This window comes from Tupaia chinensis, unplaced genomic scaffold, assembly GCF_000334495.1.
Source record: "Tupaia chinensis unplaced genomic scaffold, TupChi_1.0 Scaffold140845_1, whole genome shotgun sequence".
Taxonomy (NCBI): domain Eukaryota; kingdom Metazoa; phylum Chordata; class Mammalia; order Scandentia; family Tupaiidae; genus Tupaia; species Tupaia belangeri.
Genome location: NW_006200713.1, coordinates 529744 through 549291, shown reverse-complemented (window position 1 = coordinate 549291; position 19548 = coordinate 529744). Strand labels below are relative to the sequence as shown.

The 19548-nt window shown below is 41.1% G+C and overlaps 1 protein-coding gene across 3 annotated transcripts in view; it reads right to left on the bottom strand.

Moving 5' to 3' along the window:
• Nucleotides 1-19548, bottom strand: part of FERMT1 (FERM domain containing kindlin 1) — a 46790-nt gene that overhangs the window by 5209 nt on the left and 22033 nt on the right. For 2 of the 3 annotated variants that reach the window (XM_006162826.3, XM_027766083.1), the window contains exons 8-14: nt 19147-19206; nt 17760-17831; nt 14432-14481; nt 11645-11769; nt 10463-10569; nt 8084-8305; nt 6907-7031 (exon numbers count right to left, since the gene is read on the bottom strand). In XM_006162826.3, coding sequence (XP_006162888.1) covers nt 6907-7031; nt 8084-8305; nt 10463-10569; nt 11645-11769; nt 14432-14481; nt 17760-17831; nt 19147-19206 — 761 coding nt within the window. Of the gene's footprint in view, nt 1-6906; nt 7032-8083; nt 8306-10462; nt 10570-11644; nt 11770-14431; nt 14482-17759; nt 17892-19146; nt 19207-19548 lie in introns of all 3 variants that reach the window. The other variant, XM_006162827.3, reaches the window with a different exon arrangement.

The window sequence follows — 19548 nt, the reverse complement described above, 5'->3', positions numbered from 1 at the left end:
GAAAGAGTATTTTAAGCAGAGGGCACAGAGACATTTTTATTTTTAGTAATTTTTTTGCATTCTCAGGGACCAGCCAGGAGGCCACTAGTGCTGGGAGAGTGAAGGAGAGAAAAGGAATATGAGGTTAGAGCTGAGGTCTTGTAGGGAAGGATTTGTCTTTTATACTGAGTGAGACAGAAAGATCTTCAGATGGTTTTGAGCAGAGGCTTGACATGGCCTGGCTTTTGAGCTTGTTTTTTTTTTTTTTTTTTAGGTTTTTGCTATAGGCTGCATGCACTCACCTGAGGGGTGGGGGTGGGGTGAGAAATCACCCCCACCAGAGGAATGGCAACAACGTAATTCCTTCTCCTCCATTCTCCTCTAAGAATTTTGGGCATACATGTACACATGCCCAGTGTGATTTTCAAGCCACTGTGTCCAAAACTTGAACTGCAGTCAGCCATGTGGGAATCCAGTGCTTTAACCACCATACCACCTGCTGGCCCCTGATGTAAGATTTTAAAATGATCATTCTGGCTGCAAAGCTGAAAACTGAGGCAAGGCCATAGTGGTGGTGGTGGATGTAGTTAGAAGAAGTTTAAGTCTGTGTACACTTTGAAGGCAGAGTCAGTAGGACTGTCATGTGGAAGAAAGAGTGAAATCAGAACCAACTGCAAGAGATTTGTTCTGAGCAGCTGGAAGGAGGTGGTGCCATTTACTGAGATGGCAGAAGGAGTAGGTGTAGGGGGAAGATTAGGAATTTTGGACATGTTAAGATAAGATGACTATCAGACATCCCAAGGTTATTTATGAATCTCCAACTAAGAGAGACTTCTGGGTTCAAGACATATACATGTGGGACCAGCAGTTAGCATAATGGCTGTCGCTGGACTCCTATGTAGTCAACTGTGGTTCGCGTCCTGGACCCGGTGGCTTAAAACTCACGCCGGGTGCGTGTGCGTGCGTACCCAAGATCCCGAGAGGAGAATGGAGGAGAAGGGGTTGTGGCGTGACCATCCCCCCTGGGGGGTGATTTCTCGCTTTCTGTCTCTCTGTCTCTCTCTGTCTGTCTGGTGAGCGCACGTGCCCTATAGCAAAATCCTCTCAAAAAAAAAAAGACATATACATGAGTATATTTGAAGTAATGAGTGTATTTGAAGGCCAAAAGAATGGTGAGCCCAAGAGGCTGAACACAGATTGGGCAAAGGAATTTTAGGAACTAAGGCCTGCACACTCCAGTATTAGCACAGGTTGGAAAGAAGAGAAAGAACTAGCAAAAGCGACTACAAAGAGGCTAGTGAGGGAGAAAGAAAATGAGGGAAGTCAGCTGTGTGGGAGGCAACAGAAGCCAGTGTGTCAGTCACTGTATCAAACACTGCTTAGAAGGCTGACCCCATGGCCTACTGGTTCAGGGAGTCAAATTTCTCATGGTCAATGGCAGTTTGGGTCCTGGCCCACGTAGCTTGAAAAACAAGCTGAGCATGTATACAAGTTCTTTCCACTCTGCAGGGCTGATTTCAGGGTTATAGGTGAGTGTGTGTGAGTACACACATGAACATGTGTGCGTGTGCACGTTAAGTAGGTATCTGGCACAGCCCTGCCCTCCCTTACTGTTTTGTTAGAATGAATGAAACAGAAGGAGCTGCTTGCTCAGGACAGACACTGGGGATAGATGTTATATGAAATATTTCAGTGATGAGAAAAGTCTCATTGAGACATACCTGCTAGAAGGGGCACAGAAACTGAGTCTTTGAAAAGAGCCAAGAAAGCAGATGAAAGCTATACTTTCCCACGAGTCAGCTCCTGAAAATATACACCAGTCATCCAACCCTGACATTATAAAATGAGGAAGTGTGGATTTTGCTTCCACATCAATCTTCCTTATTGAACTAAATGTACAACTCGCAAGCATGCTTGTGGACCTATTTGGGGAATCCTGAATTTTATACCATGGGGCAGAGCCACCATGCTTGGCAGGGATCATGAGTAAGGACACTGGGTTCTATGCTGAGGTGTGCCCCTGACTAGGAGTGAACTTGGATAAGTCTCAGTGCTCCTATCTGTGAAACAAAGAGGGTACTAGATGGGCCACGTATAGGTCCTTTGGACCCAGAAATCTTCAGAGACAAACAGGAACATGGCGGCTCCTTAATGAGCTGGGTGAAGATAAATTACAGGCTTTGTCACAACCTCTCTGTTGAGAAACCTGACAAAGCCACACTAGGAGATGTGGCATGAGATATCCAACAGGCAACAGTGAAGAAGAACCTGACATTGGGTCTGGTTTTTGTGTTTGTTTTTTTTTTTTTTTTAGGTTTTTGCTATAGGCTGCATGCACTCACCTGAGGGGTAGGGGTGGGGTGAGAAATCACCCCCACCAGAGGAATGGCAACAACGTAATTCCTTCTCCTCCATTCTCCTCTAAGAATTTTGGGCATACATGTACACATGCCCAGTGTGATTTTCAAGCCACTGTGTCCAAAACTTGAACTGCAGTCAGCCATGTGGGAATCCAGTGCTTTAACCACCATACCACCTGCTGGCCCCTGATGTAAGATTTTAAAATGATCATTCTGGCTGCAAAGCTGAAAACTGAGGCAAGGCCATAGTGGTGGTGGTGGATGTAGTTAGAAGAAGTTTAAGTCTGTGTACACTTTGAAGGCAGAGTCAGTAGGACTGTCATGTGGAAGAAAGAGTGAAATCAGAACCAACTGCAAGAGATTTGTTCTGAGCAGCTGGAAGGAGGTGGTGCCATTTACTGAGATGGCAGAAGGAGTAGGTGTAGGGGGAAGATTAGGAATTTTGGACATGTTAAGATAAGATGACTATCAGACATCCCAAGGTTATTTATGAATCTCCAACTAAGAGAGACTTCTGGGTTCAAGACATATACATGTGGGACCAGCAGTTAGCATAATGGCTGTCGCTGGACTCCTATGTAGTCAACTGTGGTTCGCGTCCTGGACCCGGTGGCTTAAAACTCACGCCGGGTGCGTGTGCGTGCGTACCCAAGATCCCGAGAGGAGAATGGAGGAGAAGGGGTTGTGGCGTGACCATCCCCCCTGGGGGGTGATTTCTCGCTTTCTGTCTCTCTGTCTCTCTCTGTCTGTCTGGTGAGCGCACGTGCCCTATAGCAAAATCCTCTCAAAAAAAAAAAAGACATATACATGAGTATATTTGAAGTAATGAGTGTATTTGAAGGCCAAAAGAATGGTGAGCCCAAGAGGCTGAACACAGATTGGGCAAAGGAATTTTAGGAACTAAGGCCTGCACACTCCAGTATTAGCACAGGTTGGAAAGAAGAGAAAGAACTAGCAAAAGCGACTACAAAGAGGCTAGTGAGGGAGAAAGAAAATGAGGGAAGTCAGCTGTGTGGGAGGCAACAGAAGCCAGTGTGTCAGTCACTGTATCAAACACTGCTTAGAAGGCTGACCCCATGGCCTACTGGTTCAGGGAGTCAAATTTCTCATGGTCAATGGCAGTTTGGGTCCTGGCCCACGTAGCTTGAAAAACAAGCTGAGCATGTATACAAGTTCTTTCCACTCTGCAGGGCTGATTTCAGGGTTATAGGTGAGTGTGTGTGAGTACACACATGAACATGTGTGCGTGTGCACGTTAAGTAGGTATCTGGCACAGCCCTGCCCTCCCTTACTGTTTTGTTAGAATGAATGAAACAGAAGGAGCTGCTTGCTCAGGACAGACACTGGGGATAGATGTTATATGAAATATTTCAGTGATGAGAAAAGTCTCATTGAGACATACCTGCTAGAAGGGGCACAGAAACTGAGTCTTTGAAAAGAGCCAAGAAAGCAGATGAAAGCTATACTTTCCCACGAGTCAGCTCCTGAAAATATACACCAGTCATCCAACCCTGACATTATAAAATGAGGAAGTGTGGATTTTGCTTCCACATCAATCTTCCTTATTGAACTAAATGTACAACTCGCAAGCATGCTTGTGGACCTATTTGGGGAATCCTGAATTTTATACCATGGGGCAGAGCCACCATGCTTGGCAGGGATCATGAGTAAGGACACTGGGTTCTATGCTGAGGTGTGCCCCTGACTAGGAGTGAACTTGGATAAGTCTCAGTGCTCCTATCTGTGAAACAAAGAGGGTACTAGATGGGCCACGTATAGGTCCTTTGGACCCAGAAATCTTCAGAGACAAACAGGAACATGGCGGCTCCTTAATGAGCTGGGTGAAGATAAATTACAGGCTTTGTCACAACCTCTCTGTTGAGAAACCTGACAAAGCCACACTAGGAGATGTGGCATGAGATATCCAACAGGCAACAGTGAAGAAGAACCTGACATTGAAGGAAGTCACAGATTTCATAAAAATTACTCTATGATTTTGCAAATGTAGTTGTAAAAGAATAAAAACTCTCTTTAAAATGTCCTTTCCCACATTTAGCTGAGTGTGGGTGTGGGCACTTTGAAGACAGGGGATGGGAGGTTTTCATGAACATCCAACTGTGGTTGGGTCATTTGTGAAAAGGCAAAATTCTAAAATCAAGACAGTTCTACCTTCTAGATTAAATGAGAAGAAACTGAGCCCCGCGAAGCCACTTAGAAATTGAATAGAAAGTGGCTGGACAGTGAAAAGACATCCCATGTTCCTGGATTGGAAGAATGAATATAATCAAAATGGCAATCCTACCCAAATTAATTTACATATTTAATGCAATCCCAATCAAAGTACCAGAGACATTCTTCATAGATCTAGAAGAAGCAGCCATATAATTTCTCTGGAATCACAAAAGACCTCGTATTGCAAAGCAATCCTGCACAAGAAGAGTGGAGTGGGCGGCATCTCACGCCCTAACCCAAAAATACACTACAAAGCCATGGTAATCTAGACAGTATGGAATTGGCACAGAAACAGACAGGTGAACCAATGGAACAAAATAGAGTCCCCAGAAATAAACTCCCAAACATACAGCCAGCTGGTTTTTGACAAAGGGAACCAGTCACTTCATTGGGAAAAGGAAAACCTCTTTAGCAAATGGTGCTGGAAAAACTGGATATCCAGCTGTAGAAAGATGAATCTGAAACCCTACCTCTCACCATTGACAAAAATCAACTCAAAGTGGATCAAATATCTAAACATAAGACCTCAAACTATAAAACTGCTTCTGGAAAACACTGGGGAAACTCTGGGACATATTGGGGTAGGCAAAGCCTTCTTAAGGAAGTACCCTAGAGCACAGTCAATAATCCCAAAAATAGACAAATGGGATTACATCAGATTAAGAAGTTTCTGCATGGCAAAAGACTCAGTAATTAATGTGAATCAATAACCCTCAAAATGGGAAAAGATTTTCATAAACTATATGTCAGACAAGGGACTGATAACCAGAATACACAAGGAACTCAAGCAGCTGTCCTGAAAAAAGATGATCAACCCTATTAAAAGATGGGAGAACGAGTTGAAAAAACCATTCTCTAAGGATGACATACGAATAGCAAAAAGACATATGAAAAAATGCTCCACATCCCTCATGGTAAGGGAGATGCAGATCAAAACCACAATGAGATACCACCTAACCCCAATTAGAATGACTAATACTAAAAAAAAAAAGATAAGTGCTGGCGGGCGTGTGGTGAAAGGGGAGCTCTCTTACACTGCTGGTGGGAATGTAAATCAGTCCAGCCCCTGTGGAGAACAATTTGGAGATTCCTCAAAGATCTACAAATAGGGGGACCAGCAGGTGGCGTGGTGGTTAAGGCTCTGGACACTCCCACATGGCCGACCACGGTTTGAGTCCTGGACCTGCTGGCTTGCTTTCTCACTTTCCTCTCTCTTTCTCTGTGTCTCTGTCTGGTCAAATTAAAATGAAGGAATGAATGAATGAATGAATAAATAAATAAGTCTTTAAAAAAATAAAATCTACAAATAGAACTACCATATGATCCAGCAATACTACACCTTGGTATTTACCCAAAGGACAGAAGAATTCTTAATTGGGAAAGTACTTGCACATCGATATTTATTGTGGCACTATTCACAATTGCTAAGACATGGAACCAACCCAAATGGCTTGAAAAAGTGTGGCACATACACTCTATGGAATACTACTCAGCCATAAAATACAGGACCCTGGCCTTTGACAGGAAGTGGAGGAATACAGAAGATTTACTGCTGAGTGAAGGAAGCCAGACTAGAGAGACATTGTATGTCTCCACTTAATATATACCGATTGTCCGCACTTTATGGCCCAAACTGAATGGCTGAAGAATATAGAAACATGGGAACCAGCAGTTAGCGTAATGGCTATGTCGCTGGACTCCCACGTAGTTGACTGCGGTTCGTGTCCCGGACCCAGTGGCTTAAAACTCACGCCGGGCGCATGTGTGTGCATGCCCAAGATCCCGAGAGGAGAATGGAGGAGAAGGGATTGCAGCGTGACCATGCCCCCTGGGGGGTGATTTCTTGCTTTCTATCTCTCTGTCTCTCTCTGTCTGGCGCGCGCACGCGCCCTACAGCAAAAAAAAAAAAACCAAACCTCTCCAAAAAAGAAAAGAATATAGAAACACATATGGTAAATGGTTGTGAATATCACATACAGCGTGGGAAGAGGGAGGGTGGAGGAGTAGAGTCTGAGGAAGGACATTAAAGAGAAAAATAGAGAGGCAAGGCATTTATGGGACAAAGAAATGGGTTATTATCTGTTGAGGGATACCCTTATAGTATTGTCAATTGGACCCGTGCACAATGTACACATGTTGGAATTTTCACTTTGCAAGCTAAGTAACGATCGAATGTATAAAAGAAATTGAAATAATAATAATAAATAGACATTTTTTAAAAAAAGAACTCATTTAAAAAAACCCTAGTCTCCCTCCACAAAAACAAAAACAAACAAACAAACAAAAAAACAAAACACGTAGTGGAAAGAGAAAGGCAAGTGAACATTGTAATTACCTGACAAGGTAGTAGGTGAGGCCAAATTCAGGTAGGGACTGCCACGCCTGGATGAACCGCAGCTTGGCTTCCACCAGTGGCATCTGTGCCACATTCTGATGGGCTTCCAGGATCCGGGCTGCCAGCTAAGCAGAAACAGGAGGCATCACACTTTGCTCCGTGCACCAAGTGCTCCGTATCACCACATTAGCCCCAGAACCCCAAAGAGAACAACGAATACAAGGCCAAGTTGCCACTCTACAAAACTCTTTATTCTTGGGCCAACAAGTGGCATGGTGGTTAAGGTGCTGGACTTCCACATGGCTGACCACAGTTCAAGTCCTAGACCTGACAGCTTGCTTTCTCACTTTCTCTCTCTCTCTCTTCTTTCTCTCTCTGGTGAGCACACATGCCCTATAACAAAATTAAAAAAATAAGATTAAATAATTCTTAAATTAAATTAAAAAACTATTCATTCTCATTCATTCATTTCTCCATTTTCTCTTTTTTTTTTCTAAAAGGAATGAGAATCATTGGGAGAAGCAGAAACAAGATTAGTCAACATATCAGCTTCTAAGGTTCATGCAGATGGAGAGTTCTGGGGTCTCTCTTTCTGGGGTCTATAGAATGAGTTCCCCAGACAATAATTCTATTTGAAACAATTCATTTGTCCTTTTCATCCTTTTTTTTTTTTTTACTTTTTGTTATAAGGCATGGGTGCTTGCCAGAGAGAGACAGAGAGGGAAAGTGAGAACTCATAATCCCTTCTTCTCCAGTCTCCTTTCGGGATTTTGGGCATGCACACACATGTGACTGGCATGATTTTCAAGTCTCTGGGTCCAGGATTTGAACCATGCAGTCAGCCATGTGGGATCCAATGTCTTAATCTCCATGCCACCTGCTGGGCCCATCTGTGCAAATTTTAACCCATCTTATAGAAGTATAACTTTAATTTTTGGTAGCTACATAATTTTATCCTTAATGAAGCTCAATCTGAGAATATTGGCATGTTCAGTCAGCAGTACAGTCACTTCTAACAAAATCAAAACAATCTCATAACAGCATCTAATAGCCAATACACAAAAGAGCCCCATCAGCCAATTTTTCATGGTCATAGCCTTAATGTGATGAGTTGCTCTTTTATTTCAAAACAAAAAGAATTTGCTACAAACCACCCCCCAAACAAGATCAGCAGTACCTGCTTAGATTTGTGCTTTTTTGCACACCGAGGTGACACAAAACATTCCGGGTTCATGTCCATGCTTTCGGGACTGGACGTCACCGGAGAAGTGGAGTTCCGGTTTTTCATCCTCAGAAATGAAAGGATGTTGAGGACTTCTGGCTGGTAGGAGCTGTCTGCCATCGTTTTCCCCTTTGATGCCAAAATGCAGGCAGCCATCCATCGGGCATATTGATTCTCCTGCAACAAACACCAGAGGGCTGAGAAGCAAGTTCACATGCAAAGACGCCCTACTGGGGACACAGTGGGACCTGGGCTTTCCTCTTTATTACAATACAAAACCATCACCTTCCAAACAAGGAAGGATGTGAAGTGACATTTGTTCCAGTGACTCTTTTTTTTTTTTAAACAGTAGTTTATAGTATAGGCAGATGACATAGTGGTTACATCGCTGGACTCCCACATAGTCGACTGTGGTTTGAGTCCTGGACTCAGCGGCTTAAAACTCATGACAGTGCATGAGTGTGCATGCCTGATATCCCAAGAGGAGAATGGAGGAGAAGGAATTGCAGCGTGATCATCCCCCAAGAAGGATGATCTTTCGTTTTCTGTCTCGCTGTCTCTCTGTTTCTCTGGCAAGCATGCACATCCTATAACAAAAATCTCTCTGAAAAAAAAACCAAAAAGCAAAAATAATAATAAGAAACCCCACATTTATTTATTTATTGTCATTTTTCAAGTCATCTGATCCAGGTCTTGAAACTGCAGTCTGCCATGTGGGAATCCAGCACCTTAACCACCATGCCACCTGTTGGTCCCCCAAGTGGCTCTTTACTATGTAATTTAACACCAATGATAGCTTCTGAGTGAGGATGGAGTCTTTAAATGCTAAAGGGCTGCAGGCAAGGAATGAAGGCATTGGTAAATTTCATGCAGGGCAGTTGCATTTAGAGATGATCCAAACACACAGACATGCCATGGAGCACAGACAGTAAAACCCCAAACTACCAGAGACCCTTCCTTAAAACATATTTCTGTTTTCATTTCATGTCTGATCTTTTTGACAAAAGAAAAAAAGATGCAAATTTCATTAATCAATTTCCTATATTATCTGTACTCTGGTCTGTCCTTAGTAAAGATTCTAACCCTAAGGTACAATCAGGACCATTGATATGATCTGAATTAGTTAGTGGTGAATTCTATTGTTCTTTAATTGTTGTGTTTATTTATTTATTTTAAAATTTTTTAGAGAGGTTTTTGCTATAGGGTCTATGCGCTTGCAGGAAAGAGAGAAATAGAGAGATAAAAAATGAAAAATCACCCCCCAAGGGGAATGGCTGTACTGCAATCCCTTCTTCTTCAGTCTGCTCTCAGGATTTTGGGCATGTAGGCATATGTGCCTAGTGTGAATATTTAGCTGCCAAGTCTGGGACTTGAACCACAGTCAACTACATGGGAGTCCAGTGATGTAACCATTATGTCATCTGCTGGTCCTTTGTTGTGCTTATTTTGGAACTAAAGAGAGTGAATAGGAGTGGTCCCAGGAGCTGAGGATGCAGCTGAAGAGGGAGATTCTTTAACACGTTTATTTATTTATTTTTTCAGAGACAGAGAGAGAGAGAGAGAGAGAGAGTAACCATTATGTCATCTGCTGGTCCTTTGTTGTGCTTATTTTGGAACTAAAGAGAGTGAACAGGAGTGGTCCCAGGAGCTGAGGATGCAGCCAAAGAGGGAGATTCTTTAACACATTTATTTATTTATTTTTTCAGAGAGACAGAGACAGAGAGAGAGAGAGAGAGAGAGAGAGAGAGGCAAGCACCACCAATAGGGTCTTCACACTGTGATTTCACTGTCCTGGTATTTAGATCTGTTGCTACGTAATTTTACAGAGAAAGAGTGCAATTCCCATCCCTTGACTTTGAGCTCAGTCATATGATGTGCTTTGACCAATGGAATATGAGTAGAAAAGACAGTGTGCCAATGCTAAGTCTAAACTTTAGGAGACCTTATAAATAGCTTATTGTCATCTTGCACTTTTGCCATCATTAGGAGAAGTGTTACCCCCCCAGGCAGTCTGGGACTCAATGAATAAAATCAGCTCAACTTGCAGCAAGGAGACAGCTTAGCTAAATCTATATCTCAAAGTAGACCTGAACAGCTGATATAGCCTAGATCATTCAACCCCTACCCTAACTGCAAATATTTCAAAACAAATGTTTATTGTTGAATGTCATTGTGATTTTGTTATGCTATGATTATTTGTTACTCTATGATTGTTTGTTACAAAGCAATAGCTGACTAATACAACAGTGCTCCAGTTTGAGAAAACAGCTTATGTGCTTTGCTCTTAGACTTAATAAAAACAAAGTGACTTAACATTTTTGTGGTTTTACTTACATGGTCACATCTCAAATACACCTCATTCATACCATCAGCAACAGGGATTAGTAACTTGATTCCAAATTTTCTCCCTGCTACATTTACATCCGGGACAACTTCGCAACCTGAATGACCACAGACAAGGGGAAAACTGAGTTATAAGGAATCTTATAAGGAATCTTATAAGTACCTTATAAGTATCAGTCACTACCTAAAATAAAGACTTTGAATACAAGCCCTTCAGATCTGATTCTATCCTGAAAAGTGGTGCATCAGGCTGATAACATTAATAAAAGGATAGCTAACTAAGACTTATGAACAATTAACATGGCAGAAAGAAAAATAATTTTCTTCTATGATTTCCTGAAATCATAAAAATCAACCGAATTCATTTTTTTAAGTTGATACTAGCAATCCTAACTTACAGAAACAGTTATAAATGGGAATTTAAAAACAAATGGAAGCAGGGACCAGCAGTTAGCGTAATGGCTATGTCACTGGACTCCCATGTAGTTGACTGTGGTTCGTGTCCCAGACCTGGTGGCTTGAAACTCACGCCGGGCACGTGTGCGTGCGTGCCCAAGATCCCGAGAGGAGAATGGAGGAGAAGGGATTGCAGCGTGGCCATCCCCCCGGGGGGTGATTTCTTGCTTTCTGTATCTCTGTCTCTCTCTGTCTGTCTGGTGAGTGCATGGACCTATAGCAACAACATCTCAAAAAAAAAAAAAACAAACGGAAACAGAAGGAATTTTCTGATTTGACAACAATGAAAGAGTTGAGTGCAATTATTAATTAAATATTTCAGTAATATTATTGAAACATAATAGAGTTCCCAGTATACTCATGATCACTTTTGGAAACTAGTAAAGGCACTAAAGTGACACTGAATTAAACACAATTGTTGCTGAACACAAAACTTTTCAGGATCCAGGAGTGCCTCATGATCCCCCTTTTGCAAGGGACACCAATTACTATCACTTTATAGACGCTGGCCACAGAGGCAAAGACAGACCAGAAGAAAGCAAACAGCCATGTTTACTAGCGTGCATTTAAGGTCCCTGCACCCAGAGGAAGAACTGCAGGAAGGGCCACTGAGACCTACAGAGGCTCCTCTAGAAGTCAGCTTTGCCTCTTGTGTCGGAATCTTGTCTTTGCTCGCTGAGTCATGGTGAGCCACAGCAAGATCTGGGGTGCTCTTACCTCTAAGATTTAGTCTCTCTACCGGCTCTCCTTGTTCAAGTTCTTGATTTTTAAAGTAGGCTATAGACGTGTCTTTAAAGACAAACCAATATTGCTTGAAAGCTTTTAATAGTAACTTCTTGGGCCTGCAAATTAAAGTACAGTGTATGTGTAAATTGCTATATGTAGAAATGTAGAACACATTGCAATTTTTTTTTTTTGAAAAGAGATTTTTTTTTTAAACTTTATTTATTTATTTTGACCAGGGAGGGACATAGCAAGAATATTTTGGCCAGGGAGGGATAGAGCAAGAGCGAGAGTGAGAGAGAGAAAGTGAGAAAGCAAGCCACCAGGCCTGGGACTTGAATGGTAGCCATGTGGGAGTCCATTGCTCTTAACCACCACATCATCTGCTGGCCCCAACATACAGCAAATTTCATGCAGTTCAAGATACCCTAGAGGCCCTGCCAAAGAACAACCTATTCATTTATTTAAATTTGCCAGAGGGTGCATGCTCTTACCAGAGAGAGAGAGAGAGAGATGAGGGAGAGAAAGAGAGTGTGAAAATAAAAGATCTTCACTGTAAAAGAAAAACAAAATCCAAGGCCTAGTTCTCTTATACCCAAGAGGAATGAGGCCCAGGGATAAAGGGCCTGGCAGAGGGCAGACTCGTACTAGGAATTGAGCTCCGCCCACCACTTTTCCTCCTTCCTTCTCCTCTTCCTTCCTCATGTTTCTCTCTCCTTTCTTTCTTCCATGAACTACGTTATCTATTAAATTCAATATACTGGGTTGCTGGGAAAGTCATAATGCATTTCTGCATGGAAAACCAGAAAAAGATGGCATGACTTGCCCGACAACCTAAAAGATCTTGAGAACCTTGGTAGATAAAGTGTCCATTGGCCAACTATAGGGACAGTTTTGTGAGTCTGAGTATTACAGTCACACTAAAGGCCTACAGTATCATTAGCTCAGGGTAGTAGTAGTGGTAGTAGCTCAGGATGTGGCATGGTAAGTCCAGATTACCATCTCCTCCACTGAAAACATCTACTGGGAGTAGTGTCATCATTTGGTTTGTAAAGGGTTGAATTTATTCTATACAGAGAACAGACAATCCAATTTCTCTGTAGAACAATTATGAATACTCTATAGAGATATATTAGTATATTCAAACTGTTCATTTTTTCCTATAGTCCTGACTATAAGAATATGAGTCAACTGTGGTTACAACTATTTATACCACAGAAGTTAAATTAATGACCCTATTATTTGAGACCACATCCTATATTCACATTAAGAGAACAAAACAAAACAAAAAAACCTGTAGAAATCCAGTGACAAATACTGTTATCTTTGGACACTTGTTTCTCATTTATACCTGGTTCATTGTTCATTTTTTCTAAGTCTTTCTTTGCATTATATGTTATCAACAGCAACTTGGATTTCTTTTAAAGCCAGCTGCCCCAGTGAAGTGTTGGTTTGTTAAGAAAAGTCAACAAACCATAAAATGACATTAAGTAAGTGATAGAACTTCAAAGGGCCTCGTTTCTTTCATCTTAATACATGTTGGCACCATCACAACTGTGGAAGTCCTTTCTTTCCATGAATAAAAACCCTCGTACACCCTTTTTAATAGTTTCAGATCAACCTGAGTAGACTGGGGAATTTATCAGAAACACTTAAACCAGTCAGAGTATGAGAGGACTTCAAAAACTTTCAGGAAAAGAAGAATTAAAGTATAAGTTTATTTTGATGCAGAAAATTTTTGAAATTCATGTACAGATTTTTTTATAATTTTCCATGAGCTTTTTAAAGACCCCCCTTTTTAGATAAACTAAGGTGACTACTCTTCATCAGCCCAGGATCAAAGTTCTATAGACAGATAGTGTTTGGTAAAGAAAAAAAATCAAATAAATCAACCAAACCCTCCCTGTAAGTATGATTTGAGTTAAAAAAAAAATCAAATTAGAAACAACTATTTTACATTCAAATAAAATATTTTGCAATTTTTACATTAGAGCAAGTAAGTAACTCTAGGTATATCTAGGTCACTGATTAAACTCTCATAAGGAACCTGGTTCAAAGTTCAATGTGTGTAGGTTGGTGCCTGTTTTCAAAAATAGCTTTGAAGGGGACCAGCAGTTAGCATAATGGCTATGTCGCTGGACTCCCATGTAGTTGACCACAGTTTGCGTCCCAGACCTGGTGGCTTAAACTCACGCCGGGCGCGTGTGTGTGCGTGCCCAAGATCCCAAGAGGAGAATGGAGGAGAAGGGATTGCGTTGTAGCCATCCCCACCTGGGAGGTGATTTCTCGCTTTCTGTCTCTCTGTCTCTCTCTGTCTGGAGAGTGCATGCTCCCTATAGAGAAAACCTCTCTCTCAAAAAAAAAAATAGCTTTGAAGAAGATCTTCAAAGGGGCCAGAGTCCTGAGCCTCCCAGGTGAACTCTAACAGAAACTGCAGTCTAGCATCTGTGCTCCTTACTGCTGACATCAGCCATGCTACACCACCATTAACGACCATGTACTATGATCCTCTGAGTGCATTCTTTTATCTAATCCTTCCAACAAACCCAAGAGGAAGTAAATCCCTAGTTTATAGATCAGGAAACTGAGGCTTTGAGATGTAAGGGTATTGCCCAATGTCACCCAGCTAGTGCATGTGGTAGATCTAAGATTCAACTCTTTGTCCAACTGGTATTACCTTTGGACCGAGACCTTGTCTAATTGATGTGTAATTTAAACTCCTGGATTCTACTTGCAAAGCTGTGTTATGAGTAATTCCTTTTCTCCATAAAGGCTACTTACCTAAATAATTTGAGATTATCTGCAAGTTTAGGGATATCAGTAATGTCCTCCTAAAGAAAAACAGATAACATTTCAACAGTGAGCATTTCATAGGTGGTGCTGATACTCCGTACTTGCACTGCTCAATATGGTAGCCACTCACCACATGTAGCTGCTTACATCTAAATGAAGTGAAATAACATAAAATGAAAAACTTAGCTCCTTAGTGATATTAGTTGCATTTTCAGTGGTTACTTTGGGGAAGGAGTTGAAGGGTTGAGTTGAACGAGGCACATACCAGAGCTTCTGGGGTGCCTGGCAAAGTTCTGTTTCTTGAATTTGGTGGTGACTAGGGTGATCGTTTCCTATTCACTTGTTTATGTTATACACTTACGCTTTCCATTTTTCACAAAAATGAAAAAAGAGATTAAAAATATTGACCAGGCCAGCCAGCGGTATGTAGTTAAGACATCTGGATCCCACACGACTAACTACAGTACAAATGCTGGACCTGGTGGCTTGAGAAATACACCAGGCATGTGTATATATGTGTGTGTGCCCAAAATCCCAAAAGGAGGGAGAAATGAAGGGGAAGGGGTTGCAACACGACCACACCCAATGGGGGGGTGCATTCTTTTTCCTTCTTTCTCTCTCTCTCCTGCGAGTGCACATATTCTCTAGCAAAAACATCAAGTTAGAAACAGTTGCTTTCATGTGCAAACACTTTGCAGTTTTTACATTACAGCGAGTAAGCACCTCTGGGTATATCTAGGTCACTGATTAAACGCTCACAAGGAACCTCGTTCAAAGTTCAATGTGTGTAGGTTGGTGCCTGTTTGTTTTCAAGCTGAAAAGTCTATTGTTTAGTGTCACATACAAATATTTAGAGAGGGAGGAAGGAATTAAGTTTTCATGTAATCTAAGAAAGGTCACTTTCTTTTATTTATTCAGTAGAGGAAGTAGACAAGAGCCAATTCCATCTCATGGGGCTTGTGTCACCTATAATGTGTGATAGGGCTTGCATTTCTATAGAGTCTTGGCATTTCGTTTGTTTTCAGTATTTGCTTTTTGTGATACCAGTTTCTGACTTTTAAGACATTTAATAATAAGAGAATTCATATTGAATGCACTAGAATATAGTGATTCATTCTTAGCCATTATTTCTCTTTAGACCCAATTACGACGGGCCCACCTCTCTGATTCAGTGTGATTAAACTGATAACTACTCCCATGACTGAAGAGGTTAAACAGAGTGGCACCCAATGAATGACTCAAATAGGAGGGGCATTCCAGTTATAAAGTTGATATTCAGCCAATTTCACAGATAAGGAGCAAAAGATGAAATGATTTTATTTCTTTATGAATTACTGGATGGTTTTTGTTCATTTCCTGAAGCCAAATGTTTACAACATCCTAGGAAAAGATCCTCGCTTCTACCAACTTTGCTAAGTTGAGTTGTAGGACGAGGTAAATAGATTAAAGCATTTTCTCTAGTCTCACAGCTGCTCCATGCAACAGACAGGGTGGTTCTTTGCAGACTAAAGGAATCAGTTCTATGTTCCATGCTAGAGAAGGGGTGGCCTCAGCCATCTTTCCCTCATACCTTACTAACTTACCTCTAGGAAGAAATACAATGAAAAAAGGACTGTCATTAGTAATAAGGAACGTACAATTCTCACAAAGTGAATCAGTGAGTCTGGCTAAGTTTAAAGCTTGCCAGGGTAAGGAGTGAATTTTCTTTTTTCAAAATCAGCTGAAATATTCTTTTACTTCTAGTAAAGAAAAATTCATTAATATGAGCAGAGAGCCTTCAAAAAGTTCATAGAAAATGCATATTAAGGGAAAAAATGCATGGATTTCAATTTTTTTGCACCAAAATAAATTTTTCTTGAATCCCATTTTTCCATAAAGCTTTCTATTAAAAAGACTTATTAATTTATTTCTTCCATTAGTGAGAGAGACAAAGAGATAGAGGGGGGAGATAGCATCTCCTTTAATAGGGTCTTTTTCTTATTTGAGAGATTTTTGCTATAGGACAAGTGCGCTTGCCAGAGAGATAGAGAGAAAGAAAGTGAGAAATCACCTCCTGGGGGATGGCCATGCTGCAATCCCTTCTTCTCCACGACTAAAGGAATCAGTTCTATGTTCCATGCTAGAGAAGGGGTGGCCTCAGCCATCTTTCCCTCATACCTTACTAACTTACCTCTAGGAAGAAATACAATGAAAAAAGGACTGTCATTAGTAATAAGGAACGTACAATTCTCACAAAGTGAATCAGTGAGTCTGGCTAAGTTTAAAGCTTGCCAGGGTAAGGAGTGAATTTTCTTTTTTCAAAATCAGCTGAAATATTCTTTTACTTCTAGTAAAGAAAAATTCATTAATATGAGCAGAGAGCCTTCAAAAAGTTCATAGAAAATGCATATTAAGGGAAAAAATGCATGGATTTCAATTTTTTTGCACCAAAATAAATTTTTCTTGAATCCCATTTTTCCATAAAGCTTTCTATTAAAAAGACTTATTAATTTATTTCTTCCATTAGTGAGAGAGACAAAGAGATAGAGGGGGGAGATAGCATCTCCTTTAGTAGGGTCTTTTTCTTATTTGAGAGATTTTTGCTATAGGACAAGTGCGCTTGCCAGAGAGATAGAGAGAAAGAAAGTGAGAAATCACCTCCTGGGGGATGGCCATGCTGCAATCCCTTCTTCTCCACTCTCCTCTTGGGATTTTGGGCATGCCACACAAACGTGCCTGGCATGAGTTTTGTTTTATTTTGTCTTGTTTTTGAGATTTTTTTGCTATAGGGTACGTGTGCTTGCCAGAGAGACAGAAAGTGAGAAATCACCCCCCAGGGGTGATAGCCACACTGCAATCCCTTCTCCTCCATTCTCCTCTTGGGATCTTGGGCATGCACGTACATGTACCCGGTGTGAGTTTAAGTCCCCGGGTCTAGGACTCAAACCATGGTCGACTACATGGAAGTCCAGCGACATAGCCATTACATCAACTGCTGGTCCCCTGGCATGAGTTTTAAGGCACTGGGTCCAGGACTCAAACACATGTGAATCCAGTGATATAATTATTATGCTATCTACTGGTCCCATTAGTAAATTCTTAATAACCGTAATTCATACCTAGCTTCAGCTAGCCCTGGATTATAGGCATGTGTATACCTCGTGTACTGAGGGAGGTCTTTGTACTTGAACTGGGAACCTTCCCATGTGGGATTGTATCACAGAACATTGCATTGTACTGCTGTGTCACCATTTGGCCCTGTCCATGAACTTTTTGAGGTACCTGTATTAGCAGACAGAACTAAGCCACAGTTTCAAATCACCGGAAAAGTTCATACCAAAGTTTTGTCTGCTTTTCCACCTTCTAGGGTCACTTCCAAATTAGAAAGTGCTGCTTCTACTTCGTCAACCTCAGACTCATTTGTAAAATCCTGTGTTTCAGCGGACAGTGAGAGTTTGCTGATGTGATACTGAAATGAAAACAGAGGTTACAGAAACATTACAAACACAAGCGAGTCCATTAGCCATTTCTTCTTTGGAGATAATTCCTTTGGAATACTGACATCTCCTGAAAGGAGATCTTATTGTTCAGGGGGAAAAAACAAGAAAAAAGAAAGACATTTTAAGTTAATCATTCTGAGATTTATGGTTAGTTACACTCAAACTTGGTTCTTCTCCGTGACCCAAAGTGTTTATCATAGAGAAGAGTTAAGAACCGTGAGACAAAGGCAGTGTATATATGTGGACAATGAGAAGCATTTTACTTTTAAATGTACTCCTCTCATTATTAGTTCTTTTCTTCAGAGGAAAAAACATTATATAGAATATGAAACTTTAGCAGAACAAACTTGGTTTGTCTCTTTCCAGAGAAAAGATGTTGAGGTCCCCATACCTGTAGAGCTGCAAAGATCAACATTTCCTCCTCTGTGCAGTCAATTTCTTCTAAGAGAACAGCCCACCTGGCTTGTTCATAGAGCTGGTTTATTCGGACCGCATCATACTAGAGAAAGAAACAGATATGTGTGTGTGCACGTGCACACAGGACATATTTATATCCCACCATACACAAATTCTGCAATAATTGAGGACAAGCTCTGTTAATCAGATGCAATAACCTTTAGTTCAGGCCAGCTGAAAGGAACACACCTTTATCTTCCCACTGTTCTAGTTTAACTCTAGTTCTTCCCCCTCAAATATTTTCCACAGTTTCTTTGAGGGGCCCAAATGATGTATCTTGGATTCCATTATTTTCCTTTTCTTTTCTCACACTTCTATTGATAGTAAAAACAGTGAAAATGGTTTTTGTGGTCATGTAAAGGAGAGAGGATCCCCAAACCAATTTGCAAACTCAGGGTAATCCCAAATAGAATCTAGTAAGGATTTTTCAGAAGGACATTTACAAGGCCTGCAGGTGGTGTGGAGGTTAGGGTGGCTGGATTGCACATGGTTGAATGTGCTGTCCTAGTCTTGGAGAGGGTACCATAAAAATCACATTGGGCATGAGTGTGTGTGTGTGTGCCCAAAATCCAGAGAGGAGATTGGAGGAGAAGGATTGTGGTATGGTCATCCTTGTTGGAGGGTGATTTCTTACTTTCTCTCTGTCTCTCTTTGGTGAGCACACACACCCTATGCCAAAAATCTAAGGAAAAAAAAAAAAGCACTTAAGTTCCGTAGGGGAGAAAGAATTCTATACTATAAATAGTGTTGAAAATGCCTAGCCTGGACCTCAGACTCATTTGTAAAATCCTGTGTTTCAGCGGACAGTGAGAGTTTGCTGATGTGATACTGAAATGAAAACAGAGGTTACAGAAACATTACAAACACAAGCGAGTCCATTAGCCATTTCTTCTTTGGAGATAATTCCTTTGGAATACTGACATCTCCTGAAAGGAGATCTTATTGTTCAGGGGGAAAAAACAAGAAAAAAGAAAGACATTTTAAGTTAATCATTCTGAGATTTATGGTTAGTTACACTCAAACTTGGTTCTTCTCCGTGACCCAAAGTGTTTATCATAGAGAAGAGTTAAGAACCGTGAGACAAAGGCAGTGTATATATGTGGACAATGAGAAGCATTTTACTTTTAAATGTACTCCTCTCATTATTAGTTCTTTTCTTCAGAGGAAAAA